Here is a 14,489-nt window from a genome sequence, read left to right on the forward strand (position 1 = left end):
GGAGAGACAGACGGGCCGACAATCCATACCGTTCACACTCCACCCCATCATCAGAACCTATCCACTCCCCAAGACCAGAGCTTAGGGACGGTCACAGGCTTACCTGTACCACTCCTGTCTTCTCGGCCTGGGAGGGTAGCAAGCCCAGAACCCAGGAACGGCCTCTAAAGTGCGTATTTTACAGAGCACCATCTTTCCTTCCCTATGACACAGTCTTAAAGGCTTGCACACTGGAAAACTGCTTAGTCCTCACCACAAACATGCTTAGCTTATAGGAGTACAGCTCAATCTTCTAAAACGAAAACTTTTTTAAAAGTTCAAATTTAAAGAAAGTTTAATTGTTTCCTCAAAAACCATGTACACAATTCACATGTCCATGACAAGACCGAGCAGAAAGCCCTGTGTTTGAGGTCAGGCATATTATTCGAGGTGCACTGATACCACAGCAACTGGACCCCTTCCAATAGCAACAAATCAGCTTTATATCAAATTTCACAAGAATAAAAATCTGACATATTTTCAAAGGCCTAGCCAGTGAGGCTTAGTTATTTCACTTTTATATACTGTGCTTAAACAACACTCACAGGGCTGGTCTTCACTCTCCATAAATACACACTGATAAACTCTGAATGGATGGCATTCATAAAATCCAGAAGTCACCTACTTGAACCACCTAGTTTTTCAGAAAAAGGTTTCATCTGGGCTTTAACTTCATTTTCAGTTTATCAATTCTAAGGGAGTACGTGACTTAATGAGGTAAGTTTAGATTAGCTGCACAGTGACACTGCAGAGACCTCTGTCTTGTAATCACAGGACTACAAGAGAGGGGCTGTCACACGCAACTTCAGCAGGCCACACCGACGAGAAGAGGACCCTGAAGTGCTGGAACCCCAGACCCAGCACCAAAACAGCTGACAGGTGTCACTCCTTTAAATAAGCCCAGCTCGTCCACAGAACTAGGCTAAAATGCCAGCCTGGAGGCCAGAGTGCAGCTCGGTGGATCACGTGCTTAGCATGCACAGACCCTGGCTCAATCACTAACAGTGCAAAAGGAGGAGAGAGAAGTAAAATCGGCCTCCACGGAGCTAGAAATGGAGTAACTGACAATGCTTTAAATAAAAATAATAAACTAAAGAATCACATTACAATGCCAGTTAATACTGAAGTGACCGGGCCCAGAGAATCCCTCTGCATGACAGCCCGAAGCCTGCAGCACAATTCCCAACACTGCCCAAAGAAGGAGAGCCACACAGGTCACATCTGAGGTTGAACTGAAGAGGTATCAAAAGGAGAATGCTCCCTGATATTAAAAACTGAAGGTGGCAGATGCGAGGCCCGGGGTCCAGTGATAAGCTGCATGGGAAATGGAATTCGGAAAGACAGAACTACAGAGCTAACTCGGCTGAATCCTCAAAGCAGGCCTTCTCCACTAGCCATAGAACCCTGGCCAGTAACTGGGGCTGGAGGGAGGCGCAATGGTTATGAGCACTGGCTGCTCTCCAAGACCTGGGTTTTGTTCTCAGAACCTACGTGGTGCCTCACAACCATCTGTAACTCAGTTCCAGAAGATCCAAGGCCTCCCTCTGGCCTCCAGAGGCACCAAGCACACAGTGGTAGACAGCTATACAATCAAACAAAAATAAATAAACCTAAACACACACACACACACACACACACACACACACACACACACACACACATATGCCCTCTTACCAGTAATCATGTTTTGTGGGCAGTTTTGTTTATTGTTTTTTTCTGGAGGTTCACTCTGCAGGCTAGGCTGTCCTCAGACTTGTGGCTGGGAGTTATGTACTGTATTTAAATGTTTCTTACTAAGACTGCTAACACCCAGCTAACTAGTCTACTAAGACAGTGAACTGAAAATAGGTCAGCTAAAAGCTGCCACTCCAGTGACCATAGCACTAGAGAGCCTCAGACAAGTGGATCAAGAGGTCAAGGACAGGGCTGAAGAGATGGCTCAGAGGTTAAGAGCACTGGCTGTTCTTCCAGAGGTCCTGAGTTCAATTCCCAGCAACCACATGGTGGCTCACAGCCATCTATAATAGGTCTGGTCTGGTCTCTTCTGGTGTGCAGGTGGACATGCAGGCAGAACACTGTATACATAATTTAAAAAAAAAAAAAAAAAAAAAAAAAGAGTTGAAGGCCAGAAGGCTGTCTTGAAGAAAGGAAAGCAGGAAGAAAGGCAGGAAGGGAAGGAGGAAGAGAGAGGAGCTATTATTACAGCTAACAGTAAAGCACACAGTCTTCTCAATGGTCAAGAGTCAAGAAAGCCATCTATTCACACCTAATCACGGAGTGTTTTTACTCTGGCTCATTAAAATAAAATTAATGGTGAATGGCTAACACTAAAAAACGAAAACAAAACCACCTCATTTTTGTTTTATTTCTAATCTCGTCCTACACAGTACATTAAACGAGACTTGGTTTCTAGAAGACACCACTGTCTTTAGCTCCAAGTTCTGTTACGTGCTTATGTGCCTATAACAAACTGTGCACCGCCATGCCTACGACACGGCAAGCAACCACGCAGGGCAGCCGTTAAACTCACCCACTCTTCTACAAAGCCGGGGACAAGGTGCTGGCTCCCACTCTCCTATAAGGCTGGCGACAGGCACTGGGTCTCAGGAACCTAGCCACTGTGTGGTGGTAAGCAACACAGACTGACGAGCTGAATGGCTGTGCATGATCCGTAAGCGATTCTTAATTTTCACTCCCAATGCATGGTGCCTAAGTGTGCCCACAAGGGGCTGGAGAAACCCCTGTGCCTAGAAAAAAGGACACTCAAGTTCCCATTTGTATTTCCTTAAGTTGACTATGTCCCAAACCACAAAATCAATGCTTTGCAACAATGTGGCCTTAAACAATTTTGCTTCATTTCCCTTTACAGGCAATGAATAAAGTTTCTTAAGACTTGGAGACTTGGTTTCCTTCCCTTTGCTCTTTTAAAAAGAAAGACATTTGTAAAACCATACCAATTCTCAAATTTCTAGTCTGGCTCTCAGTCATCCTTGATTCATAGTTAGTAACACAACAGTTCGTTTTTTGTTATTGTTGACTACGTCCTGCAAATTAAGATAAAAAAAGGCTTGAACTTAAAAAACAAGCAAACATATCAAAGTGTATCATGTCCCATTCAGAGATTCCTTTTTTGAAGAGACCGCAGGTCCAGCTCAATAAGCCATACAAAAAATTTCATGTCATTACAGGTCTAACCCTCACCAACATAATACAGTGTCACCAATAAGACTGCCTTCTCTCTTCTTAAGGCTTGTCTAAATGCCCCTCAATTATTTGCACTCAAATGGACTTCATTATTCTCCAACATCAAACTGTCTCAGAGGATGAAAGTAAAGAAAAGGAACACAGGCTTCAAAGTGGATTAAAAAAGAAATTAAAAAACAAACAAACAAAAATCAAACAAAAAATTCAAAAGGTGTTTCAGTCCCTAAAAAGCTGCTAACTGAAAGCACAATTCCACAGAACTTGAGCGAGGTAACACCTGTAAATCTAACTCGAGGTGCTGGAGGTGACATTCGCTCAGTCCCACACACAAAGTCAGTTATCTCTATGGCAGAAACACCGCCTCTCTGGAAAGACGTGCAAGGCTGTCACTGACTAAAGAGAAAACTGGGCTGGAGAACAAACAGGCTTTCAGCTGCGTACCTTTCTAAACCTTATTCACAGGTTTCTGAACTGCTGTGTGCTGTGCACGGGTGCGTGTGTATGTACGTGCGTGCGTGCATTGCTGGGGACGAAATGCAGGGTTTCCCACAGGCAAGGCTAGGGCTGCCACTGAGTTACGTCACGGGTCTGGAAGAACAACTTTCACATTATGAGCTTGTGCTCGGTTCCATTTCACAGAAAAGAACAGCACTGGAGGAAGTGGTGTTGGTCTAATGGCACTTCACTGTAAACCTGGCTCTTCTGCCCGGGCACCACTGTCCACAGGAAACCTTGCAAGTTCATCTTCCCAGAAGCCCTACAGTGAAGCTCTTCTGTTGCACCACTCCCTGAGCATTCAAATGGAAACAAAGCCTGACACAGTAACAATTAGGAGTGGAAAAATGGAGGCACTTAAGGAGCTATTAAGTGTAAGAGAAACAATGATATTATAAACCAATCACAAATATATGGGAGATGTAAATGATTGCCTTTTCCTTTAAAATGTAAACTGCCAGACTGTAAACATGGGAGAGAGATGTCAATGTTACCATCTGCAAAGGAACTGCAGCTTGAACTAGCAAAGCAATATGCTCTGTTGCTGGACACGATTGCACAATCTCAATTACCCAGAAGATTCTACCAAACAGGAAATTCTCGATGTGACTCTAAGTAACACAGGACTCATACTTAAAGATTAACACATCCAGAAGCCTGGAATTTGTTACAAAACAAACCAAACACCATTTCACAGACTCTCTGGGAAAACATGAATGCATAGTACTTACTTTCAGATCAGGAGCCCTAAAATGATACCAAGTCTAAAAGATACTATATGAATCCTTGAAAGTTCCTAAAACATTTTTGGAGTGGAAATTTTATGGTATGGATTGAATTTGAAACCAGTTCCCAGGGCCCTGCACGGGTAGCAAAAGCCTTTACTCTCAACTCTGGCAGACAAGATCTGTGAGTTCCAGGCCAGGCTCTGGTCTGGAGAGTGGTCCAGTCTGGGAGATACATAGCGAGACCCTGCCTCAGACGACGACGACGACGACAACGACCACAACAAAAAAACACCATGTTGTTAACGAAAGCAGCAAGGTATCCTCTCCAGGTTCTCAGGAAACTCACCCGGAACCTCTGACCTTGGCACTTAAAAGCTTATCAAACTCCCTGCAAATCTACAGGACTTAAAAAAAAAGAGACACACTCCCAGGAATTATTTCAATTAAAAACTATTTACACCTCTGACCACTAGTTTTACCTTTTTGATCTCGAGGGGCGCCCAACAGACCAGAATCCCTCTGGCTCCGCGGGGAGAAACTGTTCTGTCAAACAATACTGAAATGAGCAGCGGTATGTGCCCAAGCGACGAGCTGGGGCGTCCTTGCAGGCGCTGCCCCCCTCCCTCCCCGGAAAGGAAATACGCTTTCAAACGAATCGGAAACACACCACGCAAGCTGGCACCGAGCACCCCGAGAGAAAGTCGGTATTTTAAGCTCTTCGGGGCGCTGCTAATTCAAGTGCGAATTCCAAAAGAGTGTTTCTGAAACCAGGATTTTTTTTTTTTTTTTTTTTTTTTTTACGATGGAGGCTTGCAAAAATGGAAGGGGTTAAAAAAAAAAAAAAGAAAGAAAGAAAAAAAGGAAAGAAAATTCCGGGAAGGGAGCGCTTTTTCTTGCAAGCTTCCTTCAGGTGACCGCAGCCCCCGAGTCAGGCTCTGCCCTCCTGCTCCTCGCAGGAGCTCCGCCCAGCTCGCCTGCTCCCCAGGGCAGGGCTCCTGCGACCTGAGCGGCGGCACCCGGGGCCAGGGTCCATCGGCTGCACGGCTGCAGGGGGACCCGGGAGAGCCGATCTTCCAAGCAGGGAGAGCGCGCAGGGTGGAGCACCGTCGCACCGAGGCCGCGGCTGACCCGCTCCTGCACTCGCTTCACCACCCACCCGCGTGTGCAGAGAGTGAGGGGTGCAGGACTCGCACTGCTCCAACTCCCACCCCCCCGCCACGCACCCCCACACGCACCCGGAGGAGAATTCCTGCCGCTGGGCGCATCGCTGAGCTGTGGGGACGGGCCTGGTCCTCGAGCCTGCAAGGGCCAACCCTGCCTGCTCCACCGCGTCCCCCACCCGAGGCCCCGGCGACAACTCACCACACCGAGCCGTAGGCGCCCGACCCCACCGGGGACAGGTTCTGGTAGCGCTCGGGCACCTCCCAGATGGTCTTGTTCAGCTCCTGCCGGTAGAACGTGGGCCTCTCCTGAGACATCTTCCAGCGGCGGCCGCGGGGCGAGGAGGTGGCCGAGCTGGGGAGGGGGCCCCTGCCTGCAGCCGCCCGCTGTCCGCGGCGCCCGCCGCCCGCGCAGGTGTGGAGGCTGCGAGCCCAGGCGCGCGGCCCCCGTCGGCCGCGGCGGCTCCCACGACTGCGCGGCTCGAGGCTGCTCCCGCCGCCGCGCCCCTGCAGCCGCTCTCCCCGGGCCGACGCCGCACCACTCCCGCTCGCGCTCCAGCGCCCGCTCGGGCTCCTGTGGCCGCGGTCCCGCAGGCAGCGGCCGGGAGCCTCCCGCGGAACTCTCGCGAGAACAGCTCCCGGAGGCAACGCTCCGCGAGCCGAGATCTTACCCAATATGGAACCTGTCCGTGGGGCGGGGGCCGCGGCGGAGGCGGGGGGGGGGGGGGAGGAGTTCTCGCGAGAAGACAGGCACAGCTTGCGGGGCCGAGGCCGGAACTCTCGGGCACTGGTCTCCCGGGCGCGGGGGAGGAGGCGGCTGCAGCGCACGCCGCGCGCGCCTCTTTGTGGTCGGACGGGCGAATGCCTGGCGCCATGGCGGAAAGCCGCTGTGACAGCGTCCGGGAAGAAAGCCAAAAGATCTTTGAACTCCGAGCCACCTGCTCACTGGAGCCGGCAATTTCCAAGAAACACTTGCAAGAACAGACAGGCCCTGTCCAGAAAGCTGTTGCATTTCCCCATCCGCTCAAGGACACAGGGCTTACTCGCCGGGCTGCTGAGGAAACCTGCCCCGTGAGGCAAACATGAACCCTGCCTCCAAGCCGAGGCTTTCCCTCCCGGCGGCCCTAGCAGCTATTCAATTTTCTCAAGCAGAAGACCACCCTGGGAGTATCAGAAGGAGATTCCAGGGACCCACAGGCAGTCCGATGGACAAGGTCGGAAGTAGACTTCGTGAATGTGCACTTCCAGGCTGGGGACCTGCTTGGCATTTGCAGGGCCCTGGGTTCGGTAGCCAGTACTGGAAGGGAAATACACATAATAATGCACACACATACATACAAAATGCAGGTAGGTTACTCCTTTTCGGGGAAGTCTTCTCATATATTATCGTATTACAGTGGATATATTTATTTGTATAGCCTGTAATTCCAGCACTTGGAAAGACCAGGAGTTCAAGACCAGCCTCTGCTATGTAGTTAGTAGTTAGGAAGCCAGCTTGGGCTGTTAGGAGAGCGCATCCAGGACACCCCAAAACCCATTATTCGGGTTTGAGACTGACTCCGACCCTTGAGAGCTATCCAGAATTTAGAAATTTAGAGGAAATTTTGGAGCATTGAAAGAGTTAAAATAGAGAAAATTTTACAGATTTCATTTATGCCTCTGGGAGTATGGGGGAAACAAGGTGACATTCTGGCAGCCTCGTATTTAGGCAAGTCCGCTGGCCTCTATTAGGCCCTGGTTCTAGCTTCTACAAGAGAAAAGTCCACCTAGAGGAAGAAAGATAGTAAATGTGAATGGGGGAAAGTTCAACCCTTACCTACCTGCATCAGCCCGTCCCTACGATTGTCAGCACTGAGCAGGGAAAAGGGACCTCTTATTCTCGTGACTATTTCTACAAGATCGAGAGGGTTCCCGCAGCCCCGGTATGTGGAAGGCAGCCAGGCATCCCTTCTCGCCCCGAAGCCATCCCCGCCTTCCTGGCCTGTCACCCGCACAGCTGGAACGCCGGCGGGTTCTGCAGCAACGGCAGCTCCGGAACTGCCGGCCTCCGCGTCCGCAGCGCCGCCGCCAGCCAGGCTGGAGCCAAGTCTGACCCCAGCGTCTGACCCCAGGTGAGCCTTGGTGGGGAGCGCACTGGCTGCCGCCCCGGTGCCAAGAGCCGGCTCGCAGGGCGTGGTTGCTTGGGTCACCTGCAGGGCCAGGAAGCTCCCAGGCACTCTTTTAATTATTTGCGAAACGAGCTGGTGAATGAATGAATGAATGGCGGTGGTCCCCGGAACTTCTCTCTCCTACAGAAAGGCAGCAATGACAAGAGACAAGGTGGGATTTGCAGACTGGATCCTTTCAAAAGTCGCTCCCCTGTGCTGCCTGTGCTGGGGAGACAAGTCTGTGGGCCTCGCAGCGCTTACACCCCACTTGTGTCCTCATCAGACCTCAGCACAGGGCTCCTTTTGCTTTCAAACCTCACAGTCTTGTTCACTTTGTTCTCTCTGGCTGAACCCAGCACCCCACCCCCTCTCCTCCACGTGTGTTTTACGGTCAAATCCCTATTTATGGATTATGCTGGGTCCTCCCACGGAGTCTTCTCTGGTCAGGCCAGTAATGAGCATCTCTCCAACACAACCCCTTGCAGCACACTGTATGGCCTTAAGGGAAGGTGTCCGTGTTTATGTGACCCGTGGTCACCTTCAAGGATCGCCTGCAACCAGAAGACAGTTCTCTTTGCTGACACTTAGGGGCACTCCCATACTTTCCCTATCAAAACCGAGGCACAAGCAGTGAGCAGTTTGGGTTGGGAATTACAAGTGCTTTTTTTTTTTTTTTTAATTTTGGAAGTTAATTTACCTTATGAGTGTAGGAAACATATGAACGATGACGACATCAGGTAATAGATACTCTTGCCCCTTAACTAATTTTCATGGTTTCATGTTCATTGGGTCAAAAATTTATAAATCAGGGTGTTTTTTTTTTTTTTTTTTTTTTTTTTTTAAAAATTTTATAAATAAGTTTTTTTTTTTTTTTTTTTTTTTTTGCTTTTAAAATATTCCAAATAGATATTCTTTAAATAAGTCAGTGATTGGATGAATGGATGAAAAAATGATGGATGGCTAGATGGCTAGAGAGCAGTGGAAGAGGTTGGTTAAAGTGCTTGTGTCTTAACAGTGTTGTAAGTTGGGCAGTGAAAGCCTGATTAAATGTGATTAGAGGCTGGAGGTGCAGCTCAGGGTAGAGCAGCCTCCCATCCTCCCACAGGTGAGGCCCCAGCTGGCTTCCCAGCACAGGAAGAAGAAAGAATTGAGGCCTGTATCATGGCATCCCCCCCTTAATCCAACCTTGGATACGTGGGGCAGGAGGACGGGAAGTTCAAAGCCAGCTACATTGCATGAAATCCTGTCCCAAAAACAAAAATAAAACACGACAAAAAAATTACCTCAGCTGCTTCTCTGTCAGGGTCACCCAGTTCTGTTACTGCTTCTATCTTTCCGTTTTTAGACAGGGTCTTGCTGTGGCTGCCCTGGAACTCACTCTGTAGATCAGGCTGGCCTGGAACTCCCAGAGATCCCCTTGCCTCTGTCTCTAGAGTGCTGGATCAGAGGTGTGGGCCACTACACCTAGCTCACCCAGCTTCTAAACACCCTTTTGTGCTGCCCCAGAGTTTCGGATTCAGGAAATGGTTTTTATTTGGTTTGTGGTTTGTTTGTTTATTTTGAAGTAAAATCTCATACAGCCCAGACTGACCACAAGCTTGCTATGTAACAGAGGCTAGTCTTGAACCCCTGGTCCTTCTGCTCCTGTGTCCCAAGTGCAGAGATTAAAGCCATGCTACCACACCCAGCTCCCTCTAGGAACAGTGTTGGGTGTTTTAAAAGTTTGTTTATTTCGTGTGTGCTCACAGATGAAGGCCACACTGGGGTGTGCAGGTCAGAGGACAACATGCGGGATCAGTTATCTCCCTTTATCTCATGGGCCCCAGGGATCACACTCAGCAGGTCAGGCTTGGTGGTGGGTAGCTTAACCTGCAGAGCCGTTTCACCAATCCTCCTCCAGAAGCACTTTTAACCCCTCACCCCAGGTTAATGCTGACATGATTCAGATACTTCGAATTATTTCCCTTATATCCTCTCTAGTTGTGTCCAACACTGTCTCTGAAATCGCTGTTCTCCCCCACCACTTGAACTGGGTCTCACCTCAGTTTCTCACGGAATTCTTTTCCACTCTCCGGGCTGGGATCCTCAGTGTCCCTCTAGGTCATGTAGTTGTAAGACATGAATCTGTTTCACAAATGGGGAGACAGGTCCTGAATTTGAGCCGTCACTGAATCATTGTGGTGTACTGAGGAGCTCCTTACTCATGTCAGAGAAGACCATTCTGATGGTCACCAGGAGGATATGGGCATCTCCCCATGCATAGCCTGGCATGGGTGTTCCTTCCCATCTCTGAACTCTTCTATTTTGGCTAAATCCAGCTGGGTCTGCAGCGCTGGGATTACAGTCCAGGCCACCAGACTTGGCCTCTTTTGGCCATTTGGAAAATGAGAATAACATGTCCTTTGAATAACAAGTCCGAGAATGGTCTTGAGGGTAAAATTGTATAACACAGAGAAAGGGTCTTGTAAAACTGCTATGTAAATGTAGCATCATTATATGTGACTAATGTTCAAAATAGACTGAAGGGCAGGCACAGTGTCATACACCTACGGTTTCCAGGGCTCAAAGGGCTGCATCAAGGAGACGGTTGCAAACTCACCATTCAAAACCAGACTGAGCAACAGAAAGTGTCTATACTGGGCTGGAGAGATGGCTCAGAGGTTAAGAGCACTGGGCTGTTCTTCCAAAGGTCCTGAGTTCAATTCAAATCCTTGGGTACATGAGTTTGAGGCCAACCTGGACTACAAGAGACCCTCCTCAAAAAAGGCAAGGGTGCTGGAGAGATAGCTCAGCTGATAAAGGTGTGTACTGCTCCTGCAAAGCACCTGAGAGAGTTTGCTTCCCAGTAACCTTATTTTTTGTTACATTGATTTATTTGGTGTTGAGGTGCCATGTGTTGCTGCATATTGTGTGTAAAGTCAGAGGACAACCTGCAGGAGTCCTCTGAGACAGTGTGTCATCAGGCTTGCCACAGGTACCCTTCACCACCGAGCCATCCTGCCAGCCCTCATGCATGTTTGTTTGCTTTCTTTGTTTTGTTTTGGTTTGGTTTGGGTTTGGGTTTGGTTGAGACATGGTTTCTCTGTGTAGACCAGGCTGGCCACCAACTCAGAGATCCTCCTGCCTCTGCCCTGAGTGCTGGCTTACAGGCATGCCTGCCGCTGCCCAGCAATATCTGTTTTTGTCTAATGTCTTTCCAGCTTATCCAGGAACAATGCAAACAGAGAGGAGCATCCAGAGTTTGGGCAGCAGGTACAGGCAAATCCCCTTTGCGTATGATGTCAAGCGACACGTGTACAATGAGGAGAATTTCCAGCAGGAACACAAGAGGAAGGCCCCCTCTACCGGAAACTTGGACGTCAACATCACCACTTTCAAGCACCATGTCCAGTGTCGGTGCGTGTACCCAGCCTCGCAGTGGCCACCGAGCCAGGCAGGAGAGAGAGCTAACGACTCCTGCTGCCCACCTGTACCCTTCTGCCTTCCTTCTCTGAATTCCTTCTGTCCAGACCCTGCCATTTATGGCGTGACTTGTTGTTGTTGGCTGTGTGTCTCTCTGTGTATGTCTTTTGTGTCTCTGTCTGTGTTTGTATCTCTGTCTATATGTCTGTATGTGTGTCTGTGCTTGTCTTACAGCGTCCTCTGACAACAGATTTCCTGGGCATGGTCTGTTAGCCTTTCCTTCTGGCATGTCACTATAACAAGAGACTCAGGGCTGAGGAACTTCTCAATAACCAAGCTCGTTAGGCTCATGGTTCCAATAGCCAGTGTGTACAAATAGTGTGGGTGCTGGCGTCACGGTGAGGATGCCCTGCCGTGTCACAACATGCCTGAGAAGTGCCTCGCTCTCTAAAACCCTCTCTCACCAAGTCATAGTGGCACACGCCTTTAATCCCAGCACTGTGGAGGCAGAAGCAGAGGCAGGTGGATCTCTGTGAGTTCAAGGCCAGCCTGGTCTACAGTGACTTCCAGGACAGTCAAGGCTCCACTGGGACAGCGAAACCCTGTCTCAGTAAATAAATAAATAATAACCCTGTATAAATAAATAGATAAATAAATAAATAAGTGCCTGCCCTCCTGGTGCTAATTCAGCCCCACAAGAGCTAGATCCAGGCCTGTGGGAGGGGCTCCCACGCCAAGGGCACGATAGTTACTAATAGTCATAAAGACCTCGTGTCCCCACAGTATTTGGGGATGATACCTAAAATGCACGTTGTTCAGCAGCCGAAACGGCTCAGTGGGTAAAAGAGCTTGCTGTAAAGCCTGAGGACCCAAGTTTCATCCCTGGGACCCGCATGGTGGAAGGAGAGAACTGACCCTAAGAAGCGATCGCCCCTTCCTCTCCACGCCAGACAGCTGTCATGAAACACCAACTGCTGTTGGTTAGAAGTTCTGGTAGACGAAGCAGTGGCAACAGAGATCCTTCTGCTGTCCACATCTCGGCCACCAACAGAGATGACGTTCCAGCCCTAACTCCCACCCTGACTAGCAAGGCGCTCTGTGCGTAAACCTCCTAAAAGCGACAGAGTGAAGGGACCTCTTTTCAGAATTATATCTTTAATCCTTTTTTGTTTGTTTGTTTGTGATGGGGTCTCATATAGCCAGTACTGGCCTCATGCTGACTATGTACATGCTCAGTCTAGGCTTAAAGTCCTAGTCCTCCAGCCTCCACCTCCCAAGTACTAAGTGTACAGGTGTACTCTGCCACTCCTAGCTCGGTACTGGGGATTGAACCCACAGCTTGACGTATGCTAGGCAAGCGCTCTTGTCACTTAGCTGTGTCCCTGTGCTGGGTGTTGTTGTTGTTGTTGTTGTTGTTTTTATTGTAGTAAAGTATGTATGTTATCAAGCTGGCTGTTTTGACCATTTCTAAGTGTGGGTTTTCATGGCGTAATTGCTATTATGCAACTACTACCACAGTTGGTTTGCAAAACTTTTTTATCACCTCAAACAGAAACTCTAGTCATTAAGCAATGGCCCCCACCTCTCACCCTACCCCTGCTTCTATCTCTGTGAGTCTGCCTCTTCTGGACTGAGCTATGAACCTGGCCTGATTCAAGCAGGACCACGCAACGTTTGTCTTTCTGTGTCTGGCTTGTTTCATTTAACACCATACTTTCAAAGCTCATCCTCCTTGTAACAAATGTCAGCACACTTCCTTTTTTCTGTGGCTGAGTAATAATCAAAAGCGTTTATGTAAACTTTGTCTATTCATCCATTTGTTAACGAACACTCAGGTTGTTTCCATCTTTTGGCCCCCGAGAATAATGTTGCTGTGAACACTGGCCAGATCTGTTTCAATCCCTGTTTTTAGTTCTCCCAGGACCCTGCCTAAGGGTAGAATTCCCAGGATGTGTGTCAGTTCTATGGACAGCTGTGAGTGTGTAGGTGTCTGTGTGGGTGTGCACGTTCATGTGCACAAACATGCAGAGGCCGGAGACCGATGTCAGGCTTCTTCCTCTGTCACACCCCACCTTATGTTTTGAGGCAGGGTCTCTTGCTGAATCTGAATCTGATGCTCTTGAATGAGTGAAGCTGCAAAACCCTTGGGTCTCCACCTCCCCAGCTGCGGACTCAAGGCTGCATTGTGTGGCTCTGGCTCCCCACACGCTGAGGATCTGACTGCTGTCCTCATGTTTTGTGCAGCAGGTGCTCTGCCAGGTGAGCTGGCACCCTGCCCTCAGTGTTTCTTCTTGTTTTCTTTCTTTGAGATAGAGTCCTACTATTCGTCCCGGCAAGCCTTAAACTCACCATCCTCCTGCCTCAGCCTCCTAAATACGGTCATTACAGGCACACTTTACATCACTAAGTTGTTTGGTTTTTTGTTTGTTTTTGTTTTTGTTTTTCCCAGTCAGGGTTTTTCTGTGTGGCTCTGTCTGCCCAGGAACTCACAATGTAGATCAGTCGGGCCTCCAACTCACAGAGATCCACCTGCCTCTGTTTCTCAAGTGCTTAAAGGCATGTGCCATCACCACCTAGGTATTTTTCATCTTTTGAATCATCGCCATCTTAGCAGGTCTGAAGGAGTATCTTATTGTGTTGTTTTGTTTTTGTCCTGTATTTTCTTGTGACTAAAGATACAAGCAAGTTTTCCTTGTTTTTATTAGCTACTCTTATATCTTTAGGAAAAGATGTCTTCATTTCTTTTACTCTTTCCAACATCAGGTCATTTTTCTCTACTGTTGAGTTGTGATTTCTTTGATTATTCAGGATGTTCATTTCTTATCTGAAACATGCTTTATAAATATTTTAACTTTTAAGCTTTCATTCTCCTCTATTTATTTTTATTGTTTTTAACTATGTGTAAGTGTGTCTGTATGTATGAGTGCAGGTACCTGTGGAGGTCAGAAGTATAAGATCCCCAGAGCTACAATTGCAGACAACTGTGAGCTCTCATGTGGGTGCTGGGAACCAAACTCTGAACCTCAGGAAGAGCAGCCAGTGCTCTTAACTGATGAGCCATGTCCCATATCCTGCTGAGTCTTTACTTTGATAAAAATTCAGTTTATGCTTCATACTGAGAATTTTATAGTTTAGCTCTTTATTTTCTTATTTTCTCTCTCTGTCTGCTTGAGGTTGAACTTGGAGCCTCATACTCACAAGGTGAGTGATGTACCACTGAGCTACATCTAACTCTCTCTCTTTTTTTTTTTTTTTTTTTTTTTTTATTTTGAAACAGGATCTTGGTAAGTTGCCCAGGCTGGTCTTGAACTCAC

The 14,489-nt window shown here is 48.3% G+C and overlaps 2 protein-coding genes across 7 annotated transcripts in view; one reads left to right on the top strand and one right to left on the bottom strand.

The window, feature by feature from the left end:
* Mapk14 (mitogen-activated protein kinase 14) overlaps window positions 1–6,241 on the bottom strand; it is a 56,380-nt gene extending 50,139 nt beyond the window's left edge. For 3 of the 4 annotated variants that reach the window (XM_055606950.1, XM_055606948.1, XM_055606952.1), the window contains exon 1: window positions 5,829–6,241. In XM_055606950.1, coding sequence (XP_055462925.1) covers window positions 5,829–5,944 — 116 coding nt within the window. In that variant the 5' untranslated portion in view covers window positions 5,945–6,241. The remainder of the gene's footprint in view (window positions 1–5,828) is intronic. The other variant, XM_055606951.1, reaches the window with a different exon arrangement.
* Window positions 6,242–6,995: 754 nt separating this feature from the next.
* Window positions 6,996–14,489, top strand: part of Slc26a8 (solute carrier family 26 member 8) — a 51,789-nt gene continuing 44,295 nt past the window's right edge. For 2 of the 3 annotated variants that reach the window (XM_055607214.1, XM_055607215.1), the window contains exons 1-2: window positions 6,996–7,737; window positions 10,974–11,169. In XM_055607214.1, coding sequence (XP_055463189.1) covers window positions 10,988–11,169 — 182 coding nt within the window. In that variant the 5' untranslated portion in view covers window positions 6,996–7,737; window positions 10,974–10,987. Of the gene's footprint in view, window positions 7,738–10,973; window positions 11,170–13,283; window positions 13,435–14,489 lie in introns of those variants that run through there. The other variant, XM_055607216.1, reaches the window with a different exon arrangement.

This window comes from Psammomys obesus, unplaced genomic scaffold (assembly GCF_907164565.1).
Source record: "Psammomys obesus unplaced genomic scaffold, mPsaObe1.curated_primary_1811, whole genome shotgun sequence".
Lineage (NCBI taxonomy): Eukaryota > Metazoa > Chordata > Mammalia > Rodentia > Muridae > Psammomys > Psammomys obesus.